The sequence below is a fragment of the Oryzias latipes genome, chromosome 8, assembly GCF_053564925.1.
Source record: "Oryzias latipes strain Hd-rR chromosome 8, Olatipes_Hd-rR_3.1".
In the NCBI taxonomy this organism is placed as follows: domain Eukaryota; kingdom Metazoa; phylum Chordata; class Actinopteri; order Beloniformes; family Adrianichthyidae; genus Oryzias; species Oryzias latipes.
Genome location: NC_136244.1, coordinates 305010 through 330778, shown reverse-complemented (window position 1 = coordinate 330778; position 25769 = coordinate 305010). Strand labels below are relative to the sequence as shown.

The 25769-nt window shown below is 50.1% G+C and overlaps 1 protein-coding gene across 2 annotated transcripts in view; it reads right to left on the bottom strand.

Annotated features, from left to right (window-relative positions):
• smg1 (SMG1 nonsense mediated mRNA decay associated PI3K related kinase) overlaps nt 1-25769 on the bottom strand; it is an 84332-nt gene that overhangs the window by 13812 nt on the left and 44751 nt on the right. For both annotated transcript variants that reach the window (XM_023957921.2, XM_023957922.2), the window contains exons 30-55: nt 23540-23691; nt 16951-17083; nt 16731-16875; nt 13585-13723; nt 12929-13147; nt 12675-12855; nt 12415-12576; nt 11273-11487; nt 10712-10866; nt 8968-9190; nt 7432-7678; nt 6906-7135; nt 6558-6803; nt 6339-6477; nt 5941-6050; nt 5532-5750; nt 5051-5244; nt 4370-4542; nt 3891-4170; nt 2858-3130; nt 1501-1735; nt 1229-1428; nt 997-1153; nt 646-835; nt 296-570; nt 19-228 (exon numbers count right to left, since the gene is read on the bottom strand). In XM_023957921.2, coding sequence (XP_023813689.1) covers nt 19-228; nt 296-570; nt 646-835; nt 997-1153; nt 1229-1428; nt 1501-1735; nt 2858-3130; nt 3891-4170; nt 4370-4542; nt 5051-5244; nt 5532-5750; nt 5941-6050; nt 6339-6477; nt 6558-6803; nt 6906-7135; nt 7432-7678; nt 8968-9190; nt 10712-10866; nt 11273-11487; nt 12415-12576; nt 12675-12855; nt 12929-13147; nt 13585-13723; nt 16731-16875; nt 16951-17083; nt 23540-23691 — 5102 coding nt within the window. The remainder of the gene's footprint in view (nt 1-18; nt 229-295; nt 571-645; nt 836-996; nt 1154-1228; nt 1429-1500; nt 1736-2857; nt 3131-3890; nt 4171-4369; nt 4543-5050; nt 5245-5531; nt 5751-5940; nt 6051-6338; nt 6478-6557; nt 6804-6905; nt 7136-7431; nt 7679-8967; nt 9191-10711; nt 10867-11272; nt 11488-12414; nt 12577-12674; nt 12856-12928; nt 13148-13584; nt 13724-16730; nt 16876-16950; nt 17084-23539; nt 23692-25769) is intronic.

Genomic DNA, 25769 nt, shown 5'->3' with positions numbered 1-25769 from the left:
GGCGTCGGCTCTGCGAACCTCAAACATGGCGAGGTGCAGCTGGCTCCTGTGCAGGCTGGCCTTGGCGGCCTCTAGGTTGGTGTCCAGCCTCCTGAGAAGGTCCGCTTTCTTCAGGGCCGTGTCGTAGGAGGAGGCCAGCACTGTGGCCCTGTTGAGCAGCAGCTGGGACACCCGGCCGGAGGCCAGACTCTGCTCCACAGCCTTTTTACACAGCTCGTCGAGAGACACCTTCAGGAGACAGGAGGGTCAGCGTCAGAGCTCTGAACCAAACACTGAGGAATCAAACCGCCGTCACCTTGCACTCTGCTCCAAAGTCTTTGGCCTCCACCTGAGCCACCACATCCAGACCCAGAGCAGAGAGGGCGCCGCAGAGGGCCAGACCCAGAGCCTGGCTGGGCAGACCCAGGAGCATCCGCCCCACAAACTCTGCTGTGAAGGCCTTGATGGGACGGGTCATCTGCTCCTCGCTCATCACTGCGGCGCCCGGACCGCTGGGCCGACGGAACAGAGGCTTTCCAAGAGAAACAGGCCCGTTGGTAGACAGCACGTCCTCGGCGTGGAGACACGCTCCTGCAGGGAAAAGGTCAGACGGGTCAGACAGCCACAAAGACCTGAAGGTGAAGGGAAGCAAGCGCCGCTCCTCACCAGACAGACTCTGGGCAAAGGAGGAGCACAGCCTGAAGAAGTCTCTGACGGTCTGCAGCCTCTTGATGAAGAACACATCCAGCATGAGCTGACGGGGGCCCCCGCCCTCAACCAAGGTCTGCTGCAGGGCCCTGGCCTCCCGCAGAACGTCCACCTTCCTCCAGGACGGCGGCACCTCCAGGGAGCTCAGCTGCAGGAGGAGAGGGGGGACAAGCAGAGGTCACGGGGTCACGATGGAACATGTTCCAGACCAAAGAAACAAGACAACAATACAGATGATGCAGCAGCGGTCCCCCCCCCCCGGGACGTCCAGGTGTCACAACGTACAGAGGACCTGAAACCAAAGCCCACCTTCTCTAGCAGCTGTCCAAACGCCGTTTCCAGCTGTGTGAACATGCCGTCAAAGGCCACCAGCAGCATCTGGCCTGCAGTCATCTTAGGAGCGTCCTGGCCCGGTCCGTCCATGGTCCGAGGCTGGATCAGCTCCGAGTACTGAGCCCGCAGCATCCTGAGCAGAACCACCAGCTTCAGACCCGCACACGGATTTCAGCTACCGTAGCCACAACTCTAGAAAGCTCTGAACCTGATGATGTGGACGCTGTCACAGTCCAGGTCCGAAGCGGCCTGCAGGCTGTCGCTCAGGCCCTGCAGGCCCAGCCCGTCTGAGATCTGCTCCACCAGCGTGTCCAGCTCCAGCAGCATGCTCTCCAGGGTGGGCTCTCCTTTGATCATGCAGTGCAGAGCCTCCGGGAAGATGATCTGACGGAAATTGGTGTTCAGCTCCTGCAAGAAAGAAAAGACCTGAAGCGGTGCACGGAAAACCAGGAAACACTGCAGCTCCGTGTCTGCAGTCACCTGCATGCAGGTGTACACGGCGCTGGCCAGGTAGACCGTCTGGGTGGTGGCTGAGGGTGCGGGCAGCTCCAGGTCATGAGGCAGCAGCAGGCAGCGCTGCAGCAGCATAGCCAGACTGCTGACATTTCCCAGCATGCTGCACAGCTCTTCTAGAAACCAGGCGCCGTCCCGGGACGTCAGGTCCACCAGCTGGTCTCCGGCGCTGGCTGCAGCGGCCTCCATCACCAGGTTACGCCTGCAGGAGGACGTTAGAAAGTGCAGTTTCTTACACAGGTTCAGATCTGCTGATGCCACAGACTGGAAAACCTCGGCTCAATACAAAAAAATGTAGTTAAGTCTGAATGTTTGACTCCCGTTATGCATCAGTCAGATGGAGCTGATACTTTTCCATCCGACTAACATTTGGAGGAAGCTGAGAGGAAAATTCAACATCCAACCAGCATTTTTCTGGCTTCAAAACCTGCTGCAGTTTTGGAGGAGGCCGGAATAACCCTAACCCTAAAATCACAGATCAGATGGTCCCCAATTTACAACTTAAGGCCTAAACAGAGCGCGGCTGTTTCAACAATCAAGTAAAAATGGAAAACAATAGGAGAGCATTAGTCATGTGAGAAGGTTTGCCGACTACAGCTTTAGGATCTCCATCTTCTGATCAGCTGTGGTTCATATCTCCAATAAAAATCTAAAATATCAATGTAACCATTCATTAGTTTGGGTCATTTCAGAGAGATAATGAATTCCTTTTTTTTAAATCACTTTTTCCTGGAGCTTGCACTTTGTAGACGCTCCCTTAGGAATCGTCTGTCAACACGTAGAGCCGTACTCGTTAGAAAAGAAACTGATTTTTCGTTTTTTAAATGTCTTTGTAGGTCTTGTTTGCGTGAAGACAAACCAGCAGACACTTGCTATCGTTTTGAAAGGTTTATTAAGAATTCTTGATCTCAGAAGTCTGAATGTGGGAAAGTCTGGCTGTTTTTGTGCTGCTCAAACTAGAGTCACATTCCACCTTACGCAGACTTCTAGTGCAGTATTTATCTGGAATAGTAAGCTTGAAACATAATGAGAATGAAATAAATATGTAATTCGACTCGATTCTGATCGAGTCTGAAACCACCTGATCCAGCCGGATTTCCGGTCAGGTGATGGTACAGGCAGGCTTTAAGTCTTTTTGAAATATTCATCGCATGGTCTGGAGAGTTTTAGGTTGTGCGCCTTGCTCATGGGCACAGAAACAAACATTTACACCTGAAAAAGGCTGAGATCCCGGTGTAGGAAGTGGGGATTGGTGGACAGACAAAAAGCAAGCAGCATTACGGCATAAGAGGAGGCTCCTCCCCCAAAGCTGCAGCTGTCTGACCTGGAGAGGGCGCACAGAGCCGAGGTGATGATGACGGCGAGGCTCAACGAGCCCGCCTCCCCGTTCTCGTGCAGGAAGCCCGTGATGCAGTGTTCGATCTCCTTCAGCTGCTCCTCGCAGGCCGCCACGCTGGCGCCCTCCGCCTTCAGCCGCTCGGCTTGGTGCAGCACGCGCTCGTTGGTCTCTGCCACCTGGTGCGTCAGGGTCAGCTCCACGCCGGACAGGAGCTGGCAGGTGGCGACGGGAGGCTGGGGGGCAAACAGGGCTTCATACCTGTCAGACCGGGGAGGACATGGGAGTAAACAGAGGTGAGTTTATGAAGCCGTTCTCTGATCTGCTGATGCTTCAACACCAGAACAACGCGCCATCTAACATTCTGCGACTCCAAAGCCACGTTCACACGCTGGATGGAGCGGCCGCTTCCACGAAAAGCCGGTGTGAGCGCGCTTTCAGCGTTCTAAACACTGTTTTGGGCTCTACGTACAAAACCTGCAGCCACTTAAATCCGGTCTAAATGACCAATCAGGGAGGGGGATTTGGTGAGAATGCATTGGCGGCTTCCCTTTTAATTCATGGCAGTACCAACTGTTTGAAAATTGATCATGGGGATGAAATTGAAGACGACGCCAGTGAAAATGGTGTTCTTGGTGTTTTTAGCATGTTATTGGAGCATTTTTCTCATGATGGAGGACTTTTATATTGAACGTTCAGATTAAATCTGCGTTTCTGGGTGGGAGCTATGAACCAGAAACATTTCCTTTTGATGCCAGAATTGTGAGATTTGCACCGCTTCAACATTTTTCATCAAGCCAGTGCCAATGTGCAGTGCTAGTGAACGGTAGAAAAAGAAAAGGAAGAACAATCCCCTCCCTGCTCGTCCACCGTGAACACCATTTTCAATGGCGCCTCCTCCCACCATGGGCTAAACGCACGCCAAATGCCTGGTGGGAACACAGCTGTAGACTGGGTGACCTAAAGCCCCATTTCTCAGCGACAGTCAGCAGGTCGATGTCAGACCAAGCATCCTGCTCACCGCCTGTAGATGATCTGGCAGAGCTCCACGGTCATGTCTCTCAGCAGCTCCTCCAGCCAGCCCTTCCACTGGTGCACTCTGTGGCACAGCAGGGTGCTGCGGGGGTACAGCAGCGCCACCGTGGCGTAGCTGTGCAGCTGCTCCAGGCAGCCTCGCAGCGACGCTCGCCGCTGCTGGAGCAGGGCGCTCAGCTCCGCCTCCAGGTTCTCACACTGGCTGATGAGGTGCGCCTGGCCGGCGTTCTGCAGAAAAGCGGTGGCAGGAACGTAACTGGGAGGACCTGCAGGAGGAAGCAGACGGCTGATCAAACCACCGGCCTTTTCCCTTCACAGCCCGTCCTGAAAAGGTTCTCCTTCCCTCTAGACAGAATCCGTCAGCAAAGCCACGTTTCACAGAGAAATCAAATGAAAAGGTTGTCACATCAAGTGTGGATGTCGTGTGTTCATCCAGAAAAACAATGAAGATCCTTAAGGAGTTACCCAGATCTATGGGACCACTGATGTCCTGCACCAGACTGGCGAGCTGAGCCGCCTCCAGGCTGGAGAACGCAGCCTGATACTGGGAGATCCACTGGTCCAGGTCAGCCAGCTTCCCCCGGATGGCCTCCTGCACAGTCCGCTGCTGAGACTGCAGCTGCTTATGGTCCGAGTACCTGGAAGAGAACAGCGGGTCAGGAGCGCCGTCACAGCGGTCCGCGGGGCTCATGTTAGGCAGACGTTTTGACCCCGCGTCAGACGCCAATACTGCCATCGTTGGCGCCATGCCGACCAGGCTGCACAATGCAAGGAAATCCTGCGCTGTTCGTGATGATTATATTACGATGCCCATATGACTTGTGATGCTTGAACAAATGGAACAAACGTGAACTAATGAATCATTTGCACGTCACTGTAACCGTTTTATTTAGATAAAACGGTCTCACAGGCCTGGAAAGGGAAAAGTAAGGGAACGTAACAGCCGCTCAGCCAGAGGGCGGGTCAATGGGCGGTGGCGAGGGTGGGGGAGGGCAGCGCCTGCATGCCATACTTAATGGTTTACCATTTTTATTGGCTTCTTTGCCGTGCGGCCATGAGACGCTGCAGTAACGACACGCCTGACATCTACTGTCGGTTAACCAGGCCTATAAGAAGCACTGAGCAGGTGTGGGGGGGCAGTCAGACCTTTGATCCAGGGTCAGGATGAGGTGGTCCGGGTGGTTCTCTGCCCCTTCCAGGAACTCCATCTCCTCCTGTAATTTAGCTTGCAGTTTCTCCCCTTGACAGAGCATGTCCTGCAGGCCCAGGTACTCCTCCACAGCCTCCTCCATTTGAGGGAGCACAGCCAGCATTTCATCCCGGTTCTTGAACCAGTTCACCTGCAGACAGGAACAGCTGACGTCAGCAACACTCATCATCAGATGTGCTGGGAAATGTCCACCGCCGATACTAAAGCATCAGTGATCAGAAAGGTCTGCAGGAGCGTGAAAGATACTTTACATAGATTTAGATGAACAGAAAGAAGAATGAGTCCCTCTCCCATCAGCCTGGGTCAATCTCTCCTAAAGCAGGGGGTGTCGGCCTGTTGTGCTTTAGGAGTGATGACCCATGACCTCGGCCTGTTCCCTTCAAAATAAAAGAGCTGGTGTGACATGGAAGAGCTCACCTTGATCTCAGCCACCCTGGAGGAGAATAGGGAGCGGGTGATGTCTCTCTCCATCTCCCTTTTGCTTTTCTTGTTGTCGGCCTGCTGCCCCCCACCTCCATACACTGCTCCGGCAAAGCCCACCTCCCCCCCAGCGGTCCAATCCACCAGAGGGTCGTAGACAAAGGCCTCCAGCAGCGTCAGGAGGGTTTCTCTGCCCCGCCGCATGATCTGCACCACCTAACAGCAAACGCTAAACTTAACGGTTTTTAGGAAACTGTTGATTCTTTGCAAGACTTCAGATGAATGAAAGTTTCTGAGCCCATGAAGGAGAGCTGAGGGATGGGAATCCTTCATTCAGACGAACTAACAGAATCTGCAGTGGTCCCAGCGTCTTCAAACACAAATCAACCAGCAGTAGGCGGGTTACCTGCTCACAGGACAGCCTAAAGATGCCCTCCACTCCCGTGACCCCCAGAGCAGTCTCAATGTTGTGGGTCATCCTGAACGGAACCTTCTCCGGCACCCGCAGACTTTTCCCTGGTGACACGTGACAATATGTGCAGCTTTCAGAAGTCCACTTAGTGTACAGTTAGAGTTGAGCTGGTATTAAGTATCACGCAGCCATCGTCTGTTAGGCAGTCGTCGTCTCTCACGCAGCCGTCGTCTTCCACTCAGCCGTCGTCTTCCACTCAGCCGTCGTCTTCCACTCAGCCGTCGTCTTCCACTCAGTCGTCGTCTTTCATGCAGTCGTCGTCTTTCATGCAGTCATCGTCTTTACGCAGTCATCTGCCAGTCATGACACAGATGATCTCTCGTTTAACAGACCTTTCTCAAAGCACACGTTGTAGTCGATGTGCACCACCTCCCCCGTGGTCATGTCAATCAAAACATTGTCGAGGTGGCGATCCCCGAGGCCGATGATGTATCCCACCATAGACATGACAGCAGTGGATCTGGCGTAGGACTGACAAAAACAAACAAAATAGGACTTGAAGCTTCTTTAAATGAAACCAGTAAAGAGGGGGATCAACTCCATCAAGCTACCTGTGTGACCCCCCACCACTCGCTGGGTGTGGTGCAGGAGCACCACAGCTCCTTTGCCAGGAGGTTAGATGGCGTGCTCTCCATCAGCTCCTTCAAGACATCCTTCATGACGCTCAAAGGCCAGTCTCGACGCGTCAGATCCAGACTCAGACCCACCGCCTTCAGTGCCGGTCCGATGCGGCTGTAGTACAGCTCGCTGGGCCGAGGAACCAAAGGTACCGGCTGCTGAGGAAATGTGTCCTGGGTCTTGGAGAGAGACAAAAATTCTATTCAAAAGTGCCTGTTCTGCAAATCATTAGTTCTTCAGAAGTCCACAGTGAGTGGCTCCGGTAGAGCAGGTAGGCCCACCTTCTGGGACTGCAGCAGCGCCTCCCTCTGCTGCCAGCGTTTGTACAGCCCAAACAGCGGAGTGGCTCCGTCCACCCACTGGATCAGGCCGGACCGGGTACCCAGGGGCGTGACGGAGTAGTGGCGAGCATGGAAATGAGGCCGCTCCTGCTGGTTGATCTTGGTGAACATGGTGTTGACGATGGACAGGAACTGCATAATGCGCTCATCCAGGTGCAAGTCCTCCAGACCTGCAACAGTTTAGACCGCCCATTACTTCTGCTCCCACTGACCATGTGATGCACGGTTCATGAATCCTCCGGGATGACGTTGTCCTGGTCCAGATTCTGCAGTCAGACCTTCAGGAAGCTGTTGGCCTTTCAGTCATGTCAGCCAAAAACCGGAGGCTCAGCTTTACAGACGAGCTGGTTGGTCAGGAGGATTTCTGTCTGTTTGTACCGAGTTGCTCTTGCCTTACTGATCTGAGCACCTGAAGAAAAACGTGAATATTTAAAGTCTACAGTGACGGCCGTGACCTCGTTCTTACCTTTGAACAGATACGGGTAATTGCGTCCGTCTGAACCCAGAAAGAAGAGCTTCTTGGGCTTGGTCTTGGTGGGAAGAATGGTAATGGTGTTGCCCACGCTCTGTATGGTCACTGCGTCTGAGGCCGACGCCTCCCCAGGAAGGGCCATCTCTGTGGTCGTCATGGACGCCAGCCGAGGGCTGATCTCATCCAGGTGCAGCTGGTAGCTGGCCCGTTTCTGAGCTCGCTGCTGCAGGCTGATCATGACCTGCTCCACAAGCACAGCCGGGTCAGCAGAGACAGTCAGGTGCATCAGTATGGAGGGATATTTCTGCCACCACGTTGTTGCACGTGAAAATATTAAATATTTGCTTTTCAAAAATGTTTTATTCTGCTCTGACATTTTTTTGTCTTGCTTTTAAAAAACACGTTTTTGCACTTTTTTCCAATCTTTGATTTTGCTCACATAAGTTTCAGTTATCAGTTATCAAACAGCTGCTGATTGGTCCAGATTCTAACCAATCAAATCGCCGTATTTATCTAACATGGTGTCTGCTACCGAGGCTCAGAAACCAAACCAGCTCTTTTTACCCTCAATTTTTTTTTTGGATAAAGACGTTTTTAAAAGTTTTTTTTTAACAATAATTCATATTTTTTTTTAGCATTGGTAAGATTGAACATTAAAGTAAGATTTGTGAATTTATGGCAGAGAATCTCAAGAAACTGTAAAGTTTATGAACAGCAATAATAAGCAAAATAATGATGGCTCACCACAGGAGACTAAATGTATTTAACAGAAGAAGCATTTTTAACTTTTATGTTCATTTTCACAGTGTCTCATGTTTTAGAACTCGTGAGCGTTTGTCCAAAGTTTAAAAAAATTAGTCTTCAAAAATGCTATTTTCTCTTAATATTTCCACATTTATTGATTAAAATAAAACAATAGTTCAGATACAAATCTTAAAAAGTGTAACTTCCAGCTGGACGGAGTCGGATCTTGGACGTTTTTTTTCTGCTGCAGACATTTTAAACACGTTGGTCTCTACACTGACATGAATAAATACTAAAGCCTGTATTATTTTAGCTGCTTTGCTGCTCCTTCTGGGTTTTACTCTGAGATAAACGGGCCAGAATGGTTGAAAACGTTAGAACCCCATTCAACAGAACCGACACAAAGTCCATGTCTGCCTCCAAGCACCGTCAATATCAGACAGAGACACCGGATTGGTTAGAATCTGGACCAATCAGCAGCTGTTTGTTGGCAGCTTTGTGTTGTCCAAATGAAACTTTACTCAGCAAAATCAAAGATGGGAAAAAAGTGAGATTTGACACAACGTACGCGAAAACGTGTGTTTTGCAAACGCAAAAATAGTTTCTGAAAGCAAAAAAAAATTGACAGCAAAATAACAAATAATTGAAAAGCATATATTTAATATTTTTACTTGCAACTTCGAAAGTTTTGTGTGCAACGTGGTGGCAGAAATATCCCTGCATACACCAGCCGAGTCAGGCGTGTCTGTCGTTCTGACCAGTGCACACAAAGACTTGCAGGCACACCTGTTTGAAGGGAAGCCAGCTGCTAGCTGGGTTGGCGGGGTTGGTGGGGTTCCTCAGGTGTTCCAGGGCAGAGGCGATGGCGTCTCCATAGGTCTGCTGGAACCACGTCTCATGGGGGGTCTCCGCCTGAGCGGCTGTGATGCTGCAGACGTGATCCAGGGCAAAAACCACGGGGCGCATCAGGGCAGAGTGCTTCTCACGCATGATGGCAACTTTTTCATCCCTGCAGGGCCAGAGGTCACAAACATGTTAATCACACTGCATCTGTTTTCTGATCTTTCTTTAGTCCACTAACATAACTCTTCAGGAGTGATGCCCTCAGGTCCAGGACATGTGCATGGATCAGAAACCCGGTTCATGTTGTAATGCCCACACGGTTGATGGTGTTGGAAGAAAATGGGATAAATAAAGCTGATCTAAACCAGATGGAGTTTGTTTTCCTGACAAATAAAGCTCAATAAATGGGTTCACTTGACTGTCAATCAGACAATATTAAACTGTTGGAATGTGGAGTAGCCTATGTGTGAGCGACCATCGCCATGAAACACCTGGAAGGAGGTTTCAGACAAAAGGATGTGGATGACGGAGAGCGTCCTGCAGCTCCGTCAGGACCGCCAACATGCTGACGCCTAAACTCACATCAATCAGGGTTTGGAGCCGATATTGACTTCCAGTAAAAGTCAACATACTGGACTCAGAGTGTAGAACGTCACAAACACCAACAATCAACTCTGCTGTAAAAAACAGGTGAATAGAACACCAAGAAACAGTATCAGCATCAGCAGCTTCTCATTGGTTTGTCAGGTGACATTAAAAGTTCCCTGAAAGTTTCCAGAGTAAATAAAGTCAAACTTCAGCATAAATAAAACGACGGATCTTTGGGAAAAGATGGAAAAAGAGCAGGAAGATTCTGGGCTGCAGCGTCTTAGAAGGTCACATGGAGATGTTCAGGAATCAATCAAAGTTTAAACTGAGAAACATGTGAGGTTAAAGCAGCCGTAGGTCCAGTTAACCTTTAACCTACCCAACAGAGACCCCCCCCCCCCCCCCCCCCCCCCCCCCCCCAAAAGACTTTTCTGCTGCTCACAGCCTTCGGCCAGTAAAACACTGTTTTTATTTCGTGCTCCACCGGTTGGTTGAGCAGGCAGGTAAAGGGTTAAACGGCAGAGATTGTGGTGCAGCGCTCAAACCACGGGGCAGATGAGGGGGGAGCTGCAGTTGAACCTCTGAGGCGCTCGCTCTGCTTTTTAAATATATTTTATGAACTTTTTCTCAAATATTCATTTAATGTGCGGTTAACGACATTAAAGACAGTTAACCGCACATGTAGAGTGGGGGTCATGGGTCAAATGTAAAATGCTGTCCAGAAAACAGCTGAACTCAGAGGATCAGAGCAGAAATTACAGTCCTAAATCTCTTTTCCTGCCATCCTAGTGACACATGGCCACAGTGAGCAGCAGCAGACGTCATCATGAAGAGTCGGCTGTGACGCTGCAGAAGCAACAGAGCCTTCTGGTTGTATTCAAATAGCGGTTCATGTTCTCTAAAGACAGTCAGTGGATGCCGGTTTCAGACCCTGTGGAGGATTTGCTCGTGTTCTTCATGTTGCTTCAGTTTTGCAACAGAACCACCATGTTTGAGAGCAGAGGAAACCTTCTGCATTCGGTCTGTTTGTGATAAACATTGGTGTAACAAAAGAGAGATGGAGCTGGACAGCGGGCCGGCTTTGGGTCTCCAGTCTCACCTGCGCAGTGTGTTGTTGTTCTGCACCCGCTTGACCTCGTCCTCCAGCTGCTGGATCCTGCGCAGAACGTGCATGTGCTGCTGCTGCAGGACGCCCAACCACAGCTCGTCCCACAGAAGCGTGATCCTGCGCAGTTCCCCCACCAGCTGCTGTACCTGCAGCACAGCAGAGCCTCAGCAGGGGGAACTGCCATGCAGTAACCTATTTCTCAAGCTATGATCAGAATGAATGAGAAGAACTGGAATAAAACTACAGTCATGCAAATAAAACCATGTTAGTATGCAGGAAACCATCTGCAATGGTGCATCTCCACCATCTTTGTCACCATGCAGTCATGGTGTGAGAAAACATTTGCCGTCATGTCTGTGTGAAAGAAGGAACGGCGTGATGAGGACATCTGCCTGGAAGACAACCGTGCACTTGAACTAGTCTGAGGTCTCTGGCAGGTTTTAGGGACAGGTTGTCAGGTGAGTCTCTGCTTCACACCGTTTCCCATCACTAGCTGAATCTGCAGAGCGGCACCGTACTGCCGTCTGCCTCCATGTCCGCTCAGCGGCTCACCTGAAGCACCATGGTGGGGTTGGCTGCAGACAACTTCTCCACGATCTTGCTGTAGCAGTCCTGCATCATGGCCTGATCCTGACTGGAGCAGGTCGCCAGCTCCTCTGACGCTCCGGCCTGTGCCCCACTCTCCAGCGGATCCTCGTCCTCCCCGGCCAGGTCCTCCTCCTGCATGCTGCCCAGGAAGGTGGGCAGGGCTGGGGGCATCTTCGCGCCTGTTGACACATCTTCAGTGAGCGGACGGATTCTAAAGCTTTTGGCCCCAATCCGATTTAAAAAAAACAATAAATGTTAGTCCCTGTTCTAATTTTATCATTTAACACTGAAACGGAGAAAACTTCTGCAAAGTCGCTTCAACAGTCAGGAAAAAAACAAACTTAACTAGTAACTGAATCTTTAGATCTTCAGAACTATCAACATTATTGATCTTATGATTCAGATCTCCATCAAAATTCCTCAAAATTAATGGGAACTTTCCTCCTAAACGAAATTCACGACAAGCTCAAATCAACGTATAATTGACGAGTTTCCGGCCTTTGAGAGATTAGGATTTCATTTTATAGTATTGGATCATCTTCTCCCAGAGTCTGCTCTGCAGCCGGAGGGCGCCGTTCTCGCCGTCTTTTTCTGTTAAAATCCTGTCACAAAAACCTCAGTTTAAACAGAGTGAATGGGTGTGTGTTTGTGGACATTCTACCCTGCGACAGACTGGCGACCTGTCCAGGTTGTCCCCTGCCTTCGCCCACAAGTGGCCGGGATAGGCTCCAGCAGCCCCGTGACCCCGAAAGGGAAAAACGGTCAAGAAGATGAATGAATGTTTATAATATAATGTGTTTGAAATAATCTCTGATCAAAATAACAGAAGGATAAATATCCCATCACTGATGGGGACACAGCCCCCACTGGGACACTAGGTGATGGTGATGATGATTCTTCAGCTGGTGGTGCTGTGATGGTTTGAATGGATTCATGGTGACCAAAGGCAGAGCTATTTGCTTCTGTGGACTACAGGCCAGGCCAACAGACACGCATCCTCTTTGTTATTTCTCCATCCAAGAGGATTAGCAGCCCCCACCCCCACAGCCTTTAGAGCAGCCGGATCTTTTACAGAAATGGAACCCATATGGGTCAGAAGTACCAACCTGCAGTCTGGGCCTCCCCCCCCAGGGAGATGGAGCCCACAATAGCTGGATAGAGAATGAGATGGGGGGAGTCCTGAGCCACGCGACACAGAAGGCTGCATATGCTCTGCCGGATGTAGGCCTCAGGGTGGTTGAGGCGGGAAAACAGCTGAGGAATGATACCTGAGCAGGAGAGAAAGGCAGACAGATGGAGCATTCGGCTCAGAAGCCCCTCCATGTCAAAAACACGTCTGGAACCCAGAGCTCTGACCCCCACTGACCTCTCCAGGGTGCAGTAGGAGTGGACGCCAGGCCGAGCTCCAGCCCCTCTCTCAGCTCCCCAGCATGCTTCACCAGCAGCCTGAGGAGGCGCAAGGTTGCCATGACAATGACATCGTCGTTGCTCTGTTTGCTGCTGTGACATGACAGCAGGAGCTTTGGGTCGTCTTCATCCACGTGAACCTGAAGCACAGAGCGGGTGATGAAGATGAGGAGGCCCCCCATGAACTCAGTTTTACAGTGTCTGCAGCTTCACCTGTCCAGCGTTCAGCTTGAGGAAGGTGAAGTAGGCGTGGCAGGACACACGGTACAGACCAAAGATGCGATCGACCACGCGTCTCCACACTTGGATCAGGCCGTCTGCGAAGAGCTGACCGGCCTCCCCCAGCCAGGGGCAGGAGGTGGTGAGCTGCCGCCATATCACGTCCACCATGTCGTCCCCACTGTCGTCCTGCTGAAGAGCCATGTCCTCGTCCTGGAACACACGTGTAGCTGAGACACCGGCACGCAAAGCAGATCCAGCCGTCGAGATTCAAATCTAATTTACGTTAAAAGGTGTCAATCAGATCTGATGGAGGAGCAAAGGCGCCATGCAGCCCACTGCTCTGTGTAAAGTCCCACAGTAGTAATAATAATAATAATAATAATAATAATAATAATATAGAATAATTGTGTCTTCTTTTCCCTAAAATAATAATAACGATGATAATTAAGGTTTTTGAGTGTAGTACTCTAAAGGGCTATTCTAGAAGGTCTGGTACTGAGTACAGGTGAGTACCGGTCCACTCAAAACACGGCTGAAGGGTCCTTTTACAGAGCTCCGCCCACTCAACGCTCAGCGTCCTCTTTGGATCGGTCTGTGCGTTTTTGTCATGGATGAGAACTGGCACGGCTCAGGTAATGCGATCCCACCTGGATGCCAGTTGGATGACACATGGCCTGGCCCAGAATGCTAAAGATGGCCTCCTTGTCTTCATCGCTGGTGGTGACGGGCAGCAACTCCTCGATGTCCTTCTTTTCTTCGGGAAGGAGGGGCAGACCCTCCCCCTGACTGATGAATAAAGAAAAGTCAGTCGTCAGCAAAGTTGGAAGTAACGTGGTTCAAGTATGACAGTGTAATCTAATTACTTTTATCCACGCTACAACGCTGTTATAGTTATTTCGTATAAATTGTGGTGCGCTAGTTCACGGTTTATTGATGTGGTGTAATCAGCCTCAAGGGCCTCACATCCACAAGGGTCGTCTGTGAGTCCTCTGTGTGTGTGTGTGTGTCTGTATGTGTGTCTTTTGTGTGTGCTTGTCTCTGTCACTAGTCGTAGTTCCATGTGCAAAATATCTCGATGGGATCAACGGTTAGATTAAAATCCAACCGTGTCCATGGAGCCAGAAAAACATTTCAGATTAGAACAAACGTTCACATGGTCACACTTTCATGAGCAGTAGTGATGAAAATACTGGAAGAGGAAATGAGTCCTGATGTAAACAAACTCAGCTGCCATATACATTCATGCAGCAGCTCTGTAATATACGAGACGATCTTCTAAATGTGCTTTTATTAATGTGATGAATATTATGAAGCGGCTGTTCGCTCATCATTTTATTTTTAATCCGTGCTTTTTCTGTGGAAGAACGGAGCTGGAAGAAGGGTTCAGAGAGGCTAACACGTGCTAACAACATTTAGCCTTTGATGAACATAAATCCATGTGGGAAACGCTGCAATCTGCATCTTGGCTGAACGTAAATATGTGGAATAACATCAGCCTTTATTTAGTCGGGACACGACTGGAAACACAAATCCAGGTGATTGTTTGAACGGTTTCTAAGGACTGAGCCACATTTCTGCTTTAAGCTCACACACCGCCCCAAACTAGCCGCTGTGTGAGCCGACGGACCGAGCTCTGCCCGGTTCTACCGGGAGACCCGGTTCTCCTGAGTCCGGCTGCTTGTTCACATAGAGCTGCGGGACGGATGGCAGTCCGAAGTCTTCCACACGTAACAAAGCATCCTCCCCTCCCCTCAAACACAAAGCTATACGTCCGGCTGCTCTGCTCAGAGACACGGTTCACTCGGTCCACCTGCAGCCGGGCCCAGACCGCGCTGGATCCTTACATCGTCGGGGGGCACAAAGCAGTCCTCCTCAGCGCCCTCTCTCTGGGGAGAAGCGAGGAGCCCGCGGGGCGAGGTGCAGAGGTCCCCGCGGAGCAGCCGGTTGGTCCTGTTTGAGCTCCAAAGCTTCTCTGGAGCCAAAACGTTAAACCAGAGCAGAAGTGACACACGACCAGAATGAACCGTTTCCACGAACAACGATGGGATCAACTATCGACATAACCCGATCCAAACGAGTCTGATGGGGGCAGACTATTCTGAACGGCGTGTTTACATGACGCATTTTTTTCCCATCAGGCGTTCATTCCGATTACTTTTGTCCGTGTAAACGCAGCTTGTGAGTCTGTGTGCGTGTGTATGTGTGTGCGTGGATCTCTTGTGTATGTGGGCCTATGTTTTCGCGCGTCTCTGTGTGAGAGAGAGAAGTAGTCGTTCTGCTGTCATGATTGGTTGAGGAGTCAGGTGGGCGTGGCAAGTTTACATCAAATTGACGTCGTGTCCTGGAACAAAGACTATATGGACGTCTGTCTCCAGCTATTCTAATCTACTGAAGCACCGAGACGCCACCCAGAAGCCACCAGAGCTGCATCTCCTGCAGCAGCGTGTGCTCCGGCGACAAAGGGGCGCCACTAAACCAGAAACTTGCACAAAGCGTGTTGTGGAAAACGCGCTCCTTCTGTCCACCTGTAACACAAATCCACCTTCAAAAGAAAGTCCATCCAGACGCCATAGGAGACCTGGAACATGCTAGTACTAGAAACCTTTACGTTCCCTCAATGTCTTTCTGTAAAGTTCATGGTCTTTTTTCTGAAGGAGCGTGTTAAAGTTCAGGTGAAGGTCAATAGAAGACTGAATTACTTAAGACTATTTCAATTCTAATTTAGGACCTAGCTTAGCCAACAGACATGCTAACACTACATAGTGTAGGAACAACAACAATCATTGTTCTAAATGCTTCTTATGAATATCATAATCTGAAGTATTGTTTCAGAAACACAAATCAAACTGTCTTTATCACATCGTGGCCTTGGTAACAAACCAGAAGTGTTTTTTTTAACTTTAACAAAAGCTACCATCCTCTTCACGACATCAAGCCTTTGTTCATCATGGTGGCTCATGGCCGCACCAGATGACCTCTGACCTGACTGTCAGCGTGGCGCTGCACGTGAAAGGCACGTTTCGTTCCTCGCGGCGCATCCTTGGTGATACCAGAGCCGGCATCATTTGCAGTGGCAGGAGAGGAGAAGAAAACCGTTTCTAGTGGCTGTGCTTCTGGCTCTGCACGTGAGGTTCAACGGCCTTGAACCTCGCGGTTTTCTGCAGACCGTGCTTCATAAGGGTTTCCACTGACCGCTCTGAACCACTACAACCATCCACATGTTCAAGTCCTTTCTCCAAGAATGTACACGTTCCCAATTTCCCACACCAGCGAGCTAATGTATTATCATATTTCGTTATTTTGTCATTCTTGCATTGAAATGGTAACGCTTCAATTTCATTGTAAAATGACAATAAAAGCAAATCTATCTATCTAAACGAATTAGCTAGCTGAGGTTAAACGCCACCATTTCATGACCAACGCGGCCTAAACGCATTTGATCTTAGTGACAGAAGGTCACAAGCACAAATATAAGACCCACTCATCACTATTTACAACAACTGAATGCTTCTAAACATCCTTGGTGGAACTTTACCAGCAGACTAGAAGAGTCACTTTCATGAAGAATTGTACTTTTGGTCATGTCTGCATGCAGCTGAGGAACAATATTACATGTATGGCTGTATTTTAACACACTTTTCAAACTGCAGTTACTTTGATGAACTCATTTACTCTTTTGGGCGATGTAACTAGTAACTAAAGGGACTTTTTTAGCATACGATGCCCAGCACTGGTGTTCAGTGACTTTCCTGCAGCTTGGAGCTGCAAAAGAACAAAGAGTGCGTCTCTTTACCTCGCGTTGTCCACCACCTTCCTGCCCCAGCGGTAAGCCCAGCTGGCCAGGGCCGCCCAGGCCTTGGCCACTTCTGGAGCCAGGCCGGTGGAAAGCTGGAAGAGCTGGCCCAACACGAAATCCGCCTCTCCCACCCCGACATGAACTGCAGGGGGAACGTCACAGGGGGCAATTTAACAGAAGGGAGGCCTGCGGCGTGGATCTGCACAACGTCACCTACCAGAGGTCTTTGCAGCTATGTGGGCGGGGCCTTGGTCCCCCAGAGGAACCTCCAGCAGAGCAGCAATAGTCTGGCCCAAAGGGGACATGCTGCCCAATGCCGGCGAGTTCACCGCTCCGCATTTCCTCACCACCTGAGAGACAACGCAGCAGTTTAACAGCAACTCCAGGTGGAGCGAAACGTATTCATTCACCCCCACTGTGCACGTTCTAGTCATTCACCCCCGCTGTGCACGTTCTAGTCTATCACCCCCACTGTGCACGTTCTAGTCTATCACCCCCACTGTGCACGTTCTAGTCATTCACCCCCACTGTGCAGGTTCTAGTCATCACCCCCACTGTGCACGTTCTAGTCTATCACCCCCACTGTGCACGTTCTAGTCTATCACCCCCACTGTGCACGTTCTAGTCATTCACCCCCACTGTGCAGGTTCTAGTCATCACCCCCACTGTGCACGTTCTAGTCTATCACCCCCACTGTGCACGTTCTAGTCATTCACCCCCACTGTGCACGTTCTAGTCATCACCCCCACTGTGCAGGTTCTAGTCATCACCCCCACTGTGCACGTTCTAGTCATCACCCCCACTGTGCACGTTTTAGTCTATCACCCCCACTGTGCACGTTCTAGTCTATCACCCCCACTGTGCACGTTCTAGTCTATCACCCCCACTGTGCACGTTCTAGTCATCACCCCCACTGTGCACGTTTTAGTCTATCACCCCCACTGAGCACGTTCTAGTCTATCACCCCCACTGTGCACGTTCTAGTCTATCACCCCCACTGTGCACGTTCTAGTCATTCACCCCCACTGTGCAGGTTCTAGTCATCACCCCCACTGTGCACGTTCTAGTCATCACCCCCACTGTGCACGTTCTAGTCATCACCCCCACTGTGCACATTCTAGTCATCACCCCCACTGTGCACGTTCTAGTCATTCATCCCCACTGTGCACGTTCTAGTCATCACCCCCACTGTGCACGTTCTAGTCATCACCCCCACTGTGCACGTTCTAGTCATCACCCCCACTGTGCACGTTCTAGTAATTCACCCCCACTGTGCACGTTCTAGTCATTCACCCCCACTGTGCAGGTTCTAGTCTATCACCCCCACTGTGCACGTTCTAGTCTATCACCCCCACTGTGCACGTTCTAGCCTATCACCCCCACTGTGCACGTTCTAGCCTATCACCCCCACTGTGCACGTTCTAGTCTATCACCCCCACTGTGCACGTTCTAGTCTATCACCCCCACTGTGCACGTTCTAGTCATTCACCCCCACTGTGCACATTTTAGTCATTCACCCCCACTGTGCACGTTCTAGTCATTTACCCCCACTGTGCACGTTCTAGTAATTTACCCCCACTGTGCACGTTCTAGTCTATCACCCCCACTGTGCACGTTCTAGTCTATCACCCCCACTGTGCACGTTCTAGTCAATCACTCCCACTGTGCAAGTTCTAGTCATTCACCCCCACTGTGCACGTTCTAGTCATTTACCCCCACTGTGCACGTTCTAGTCATTTACCCCCACTGTGCACGTTCTAGTCTATCACCCCCACTGTGCACGTTCTAGTCTATCACCCCCACTGTGCACGTTCTAGTCAATCACTCCCACTGTGCACGTTCTAGTCATTCACCCCCACTGTGCACGTTCTAGTCTATCACCCCCACTGTGCACGTTCTAGTCTATCACCCCCACTGTGCACGTTCTAGCCTATCACCCCCACTGTGCACGTTCTAGCCTATCACCCCCACTGTGCACGTTCTAGTCCATCACCCCCACTGTGCACGTTCTAGTCTATCACCCCCACTGTGCACGTTCTAGTCATTCACCCCCACTGTGCACATTTTAGTCATTCACCCCCACTGTGCACGTTCTAGTCATTTACCCCCACTGTGCACGTTCTAGTAATTTACCCCCACTGTGCACGTTCTAGTCTATCACCCCCACTGTGCACGTTCTAGTCTATCACCCCCACTGTGCACGTTCTAGTCAATCACCCCCACTGTGCACATTTTAGTCATTCAACCCCACTGTGCACGTTCTAGTCATTTACCCCCACTGTGCACGTTCTAGTCATTTACCCCCACTGTGCACGTTCTAGTCTATCACCCCCACTGTGCACGTTCTAGTCTATCACCCCCACTGTGCACGTTCTAGTCAATCACTCCCACTGTGCACGTTCTAGTCATTCACCCCCACTGTGCACGTTCTAGTCATTCACCCCCACTGTGCACGTTCTAGTCATTTACGCCCACTGTGCACGTTCTAGTCATTTACCCCCACTGTGCACGTTCTAGTCATCACCCCCACTGTGCACGTTCTAGTCATTCACCCCCACTGTGCACGTTCTAGTCATTTACCCCCACTGTGCACGTTCTAGTCATTTACCCCCACTGTGCACGTTCTAGTCATTCACCCCCACTGTGCACGATCTAGTCATTCACCCCCACTGTGCAGGTTCTAGTCATTCACCCCCACTGTGCACGTTCTAGTCATTCACCCCCACTGTGCACGTTCTAGTCATCACCCCCACTGTGCACGTTCTAGTCATTTACCCCCACTGTGCACGTTCTAGTCATCACCCCCACTGTGCACGTTCTAGTCTATCACCCCCACTGTGCACGTTCTAGTCATTTACCCCCACTGTGCACGTTCTAGTCATTTACCCCCACTGTGCACGTTCTAGTCAATCACTCCCACTGTGCACGTTCTAGTCATTCACCCCCACTGTGCACGTTCTAGTCATTCACCCCCACTGTGCACGTTCTAGTCATTCACCCCCACTGTGCACGTTCTAGTCATTTACCCCCACTGTGCACGTTCTAGTCATCACCCCCACTGTGCACGTTCTAGTCATTCACCCCCACTGTGCACGTTCTAGTCATTCACCCCCACTGTGCACATTTTAGTCATTCACCCCCACTGTGCACGTTCTAGTCATTTACCCCCACTGTGCACGTTCTAGTCATTTACCCCCACTGTGCACGTTCTAGTCATTTACCCCCACTGTGCACGTTCTAGTCTATCACCCCCACTGTGCACGTTCTAGTCTATCACCCCCACTGTGCACGTTCTAGTCAATCACTCCCACTGTGCACGTTCTAGTCATTCACCCCCACTGTGCACGTTCTAGTCATTCACCCCCACTGTGCACGTTCTAGTCATTTACCCCCACTGTGCACGTTCTAGTCATTTACCCCCACTGTGCACGTTCTAGTCATCACCCCCACTGTGCACGTTCTAGTCATTCACCCCCACTGTGCACGTTCTAGTCATCACCCCCACTGTGCACGTTCTAGTCATTTACCCCCACTGTGCACGTTCTAGTCATTTACCCCCACTGTGCACGTTCTAGTCATCACCCCCACTGTGCACGTTCTAGTCATTCACCCCCACTGTGCACGTTCTAGTCATTTACCCCCACTGTGCACGTTCTAGTCTATCACCCCCACTGTGCACGTTCTAGTCTATCACCCCCACTGTGCACGATCTAGTCATTCACCCCCACTGTGCAGGTTCTAGTCATCACCCCCACTGTGCACGTTCTAGTCATTTACCCCCACTGTGCACGTTCTAGTCATCACCCCCACTGTGCACGTTCTAGTCATTCACCCCCACTGTGCACGTTCTAGTCATTTACCCCCACTGTGCACGTTCTAGTCATTTACCCCCACTGTGCACGTTCTAGTCATTTACCCCCACTGTGCACGTTCTAGTCAATCACTCCCACTGTGCACGTTCTAGTCATTCACCCCCACTGTGCACGTTCTAGTCATTCACCCCCACTGTGCACGTTCTAGTCATTCACCCCCACTGTGCACGTTCTAGTCATTTACCCCCACTGTGCACGTTCTAGTCATCACCCCCACTGTGCACGTTCTAGTCATCACCCCCACTGTGCACGTTCTAGTCATTTACCCCCACTGTGCACGTTCTAGTCATTTACCCCCACTGTGCACGTTCTAGTCATTTACCCCCACTGTGCACGTTCTAGTCTATCACCCCCACTGTGCACGTTCTAGTCTATCACCCCCACTGTGCACGTTCTAGTCAATCACTCCCACTGTGCACGTTCTAGTCATTCACCCCCACTGTGCACGTTCTAGTCATTCACCCCCACTGTGCACGTTCTAGTCATTTACCCCCACTGTGCACGTTCTAGTCATTTACCCCCACTGTGCACGTTCTAGTCATCACCCCCACTGTGCACGTTCTAGTCATTCACCCCCACTGTGCACGTTCTAGTCATCACCCCCACTGTGCACGTTCTAGTCATTTACCCCCACTGTGCACGTTCTAGTCATCACCCCCACTGTGCACGTTCTAGTCATTCACCCCCACTGTGCACGTTCTAGTCATTTACCCCCACTGTGCACGTTCTAGTCTATCACCCCCACTGTGCACGTTCTAGTCTATCACCCCCACTGTGCACGATCTAGTCATTCACCCCCACTGTGCAGGTTCTAGTCATTCACCCCCACTGTGCACGTTCTAGTCATCACCCCCACTGTGCACGTTCTAGTCATTTACCCCCACTGTGCACGTTCTAGTCATCACCCCCACTGTGCACGTTCTAGTCATTCACCCCCACTGTGCACGTTCTAGTCATTTACCCCCACTGTGCACGTTCTAGTCATTTACCCCCACTGTGCACGTTCTAGTCAATCACTCCCACTGTGCACGTTCTAGTCATTCACCCCCACTGTGCACGTTCTAGTCATTCACCCCCACTGTGCACGTTCTAGTCATTCACCCCCACTGTGCACGTTCTAGTCATTTACCCCCACTGTGCACGTTCTAGTCATCACCCCCACTGTGCACGTTCTAGTCATCACCCCCACTGTGCACGTTCTAGTCATTCACCCCCACTGTGCACATTTTAGTCATTTACCCCCACTGTGCACGTTCTAGTCTATCACCCCCACTGTGCACGTTCTAGTCTATCACCCCCACTGTGCACGTTCTAGTCATTCACCCCCACTGTGCACGTTCTAGTCATTCACCCCCACTGTGCACGTTCTAGTCAATCACTCCCACTGTGCACGTTCTAGTCATTCACCCCCACTGTGCACGTTCTAGTCATTCACCCCCACTGTGCACGTTCTAGTCATTTACCCCCACTGTGCACGTTCTAGTCAATCACTCCCACTGTGCACGTTCTAGTCATTCACCCCCACTGTGCACGTTCTAGTCATTTACCCCCACTGTGCACGTTCTAGTCATTTACCCCCACTGTGCACGTTCTAGTCATCACCCCCACTGTGCACGTTCTAGTCATTCACCCCCACTGTGCACGTTCTAGTCATCACCCCCACTGTGCACGTTCTAGTCATTTACCCCCACTGTGCACTTTCTAGTCATCACCCCCACTGTGCACTTTCTAGTCATCACCCCCACTGTGCACGTTCTAGTCATTCACCCCCACTGTGCACGTTCTAGTCATTTACCCCCACTGTGCACGTTCTAGTCATTTACCCCCACTGTGCACGTTCTAGTCAATCACTCCCACTGTGCACGTTCTAGTCATTCACCCCCACTGTGCACGTTCTAGTCATTCACCCCCACTGTGCACGTTCTAGTCATTCACCCCCACTGTGCACGTTCTAGTCATTTACCCCCACTGTGCACGTTCTAGTCATTTACCCCCACTGTGCACGTTCTAGTCATCACCCCCACTGTGCACGTTCTAGTCATTCACCCCCACTGTGCATGTTCTAGTCATTCACCCCCACTGTGCACGTTCTAGTCAATCACTCCCACTGTGCACGTTCTAGTCATTCACCCCCACTGTGCACGTTCTAGTCATTCACCCCCACTGTGCACGTTCTAGTCATTCACCCCCACTGTGCACGTTCTAGTCATTTACCCCCACTGTGCACGTTCTAGTCATTTACCCCCACTGTGCACGTTCTAGTCATCACCCCCACTGTGCACGTTCTAGTCATTCACCCCCACTGTGCACGTTCTAGTCATTTACCCCCACTGTGCACGTTCTAGTCATTTACCCCCACTGTGCACGTTCTAGTCTATCACCCCCACTGTGCACGTTCTAGTCTATCACCCCCACTGTGCACGTTCTAGTCAATCACTCCCACTGTGCACGTTCTAGTCATTCACCCCCACTGTGCACGTTCTAGTCATTCACCCCCACTGTGCACGTTCTAGTCATTTACCCCCACTGTGCACGTTCTAGTCATCACCCCCACTGTGCACGTTCTAGTCATTCACCCCCACTGTGCACGTTCTAGTCATCACCCCCACTGTGCACGTTCTAGTCATTTACCCCCATAATAAACATTTGGTCATAAAACTGCAGTTCCTTTCACTACTTTGTTATATAGGCTTAGATGTTTATCTGAGGAAAACCAAATACTTATTTTACCAAAGAATTATCTGATTTTTCACATTCAAAGTCCCACTATGGGATTTCCTGGAGTCTTTCCCCCTTCTGTCCATCATAGTTGAAGTGTAACTCTGATGGACATTACTGCCCTCTCTCGTCTTTTTAGGTAGATAATGTGGGGGCTGACGAGATCTTTGCTTTGCCCCCCATTGTTTTTTATTGGTAATTCCAACACAGACGTGCCTGTTTGAGCTGCGGCGTCATGTCCTTCCACTCCGCCTGCAGCCACTTGCAGAGGGTGAGCAGAGAGCGGCTGGCGGCGCCTTCGTTCTTCCCACTGTGGCAGTAGGACAGCGCGGCCCGGCTCAGCATCTCCATGGACGTCAGGGACTGACCTGCAGACACAGACGCCACAGTGAGGACGGCCTTTACCGAGCGGACTTCTGTAAGAACCCAAACTGAACTGAACTATCCTGCATTCAAACACAGATCAGTCTACTGCAGGGGTCGGGAACCTTTTTGGCCAAGAGAGCCATAAACGTCACATATTTTTAAATGTAATTTCGAAAGAGCCATACAATAATGTAGCGTCTCTTTCCCACACTGAGGCACGGAGACTTAACTCTTTTAAGGTTCTTTATTCTGGTTACTGCAGGCTGTAACAAATGCCGTAAATTAATTCAGCAGCTCCTCAATCTCTCCCGCAGAGACGAGAGAGAGCGCTTCTCCCAACTTTATATTCCCCCCTCCCGCTCCAGCCCTCCCATTTCCCTTATTCGGCCCATAGCTGAACCCCATTGGTCCAAACTACCTAACAACAGGCTGAGTGACAGAACTGAGAGCCAATCAGATCTCTGCTTGATGCGATCAATGAACTCCAGAACTTTTAACGCGGCCCAACAGCCAAGTCCAACTCAGTCCGCGACAATATGTTTAAAACTAAATATACAAATGAATGTGTGCATTTGATGTAATTTCAACATTTTTAAAGTACAATAAGTCTGTGGATTCTTTTTTAATAACATTGTTATGCTGTTGCTAATAAATGATGAGTATTTCTCGTGGTAGTTTTGCTGATGGTCTAGTCTGGTTGATACGTGGTGAGTTTCTGCTTCATGCAGGCGTTGAGACTTTAAACGTGATCGTAGTCTGAATGTTCTGTAGATGTGAGACAGACATGGAGCCAAACACACACTCACACGCTGCAGTGAGTGACAGGCAGCGGGTTTTACGTTATTACAATCCCTGCGCGGTTCACCTTACTGACCGAGCCCCCCACCCCCTCTGCTTTCTCCCTCACACATCCCGTCCCCGCATCTGCGCGCTCTTTCTCAGAGACGGGAGCGCACAGTTTTAGGCACGGCAATTCACAGGTTTACGGCTGGTACAAACTCTGTGAAATAATAGATAATAGTAAAGTGATAATGCTGGCGCAGATCCTTCTCTCCAAGCACCGATACTACTGTGCGCCTCTGGCATCGCATCGCGCCCGAGAAGGACTGGTCTAATGAAAAAAAAAGTATATTTAAAGATTTGTCTGCGAGCCACATGTGACCATCAAAAGAGCCATATATGGCTCGCGAGCCATAGGTTCCCGACCCCTGGTCTACTGGAACGTTTCACACCTGACCTGAAGTGACCCCTTAAAAAAGCATTGAAATTGTTAGAATAAAATATGTCCAACACAAGAGGCCCTCAGCTCTCATCTGTTTGCCTAGCTGTTGGACAGGACAAGTTAAAAAAAAAAAAAAAAAAAAAAAAAAAAAAAAGCATTGATTACATTTGTTTTGCATGAAAGCTTCATTTAAAGTTGAACTTTAACCACATTATTGCTGGTTGATCAATCGGTGCCATTGAAGCTCTGTGCAACAGAATTTTAGTGCCAACAGTGTTTTAATGTCTCCTTATTCACCCAGGAAAGAGTCTGTTGCTGTGAGTTTACAGAAAAACTATCATCTATAGGTCCCAGCAGCAGATCCAACAGGAATCTTTCCTCAGACCTGGATAAGAAAGCCTGTTTTTACCATCATTTTAGAAGACTAAACTAGACTAGACTAGACTAGACTACAGTACAGTAGAGTACAGTAGACTAGACTAGACTAGACTAGACTACAGTACAGTAGAGTACAGTAGACTAGACTAGACTAGACTAGACTACAGTACAGTAGAGTACAGTAGACTAGACTAGACTAGACAAGACTACAGTACAGTAGAGTACAGTAGACTAGACTAGACTACAGTACAGTAGAGTACACTAGACTAGACTACAGTACAGTAGAGTACAGTAGACTAGACTAGACTAGACTAGACTACAGTACAGTAGAGTACAGTAGACTAGACTAGACTAGACTACAGTACAGTAGAGTACAGTAGACTAGACTAGACTAGACTAGAGTAGACTAGAGTAGACTAGACTAGAGTAGAGTAGAATAGAGTAGAATAGAGTAGAATAGAATAGAATAGAAATTGCGTT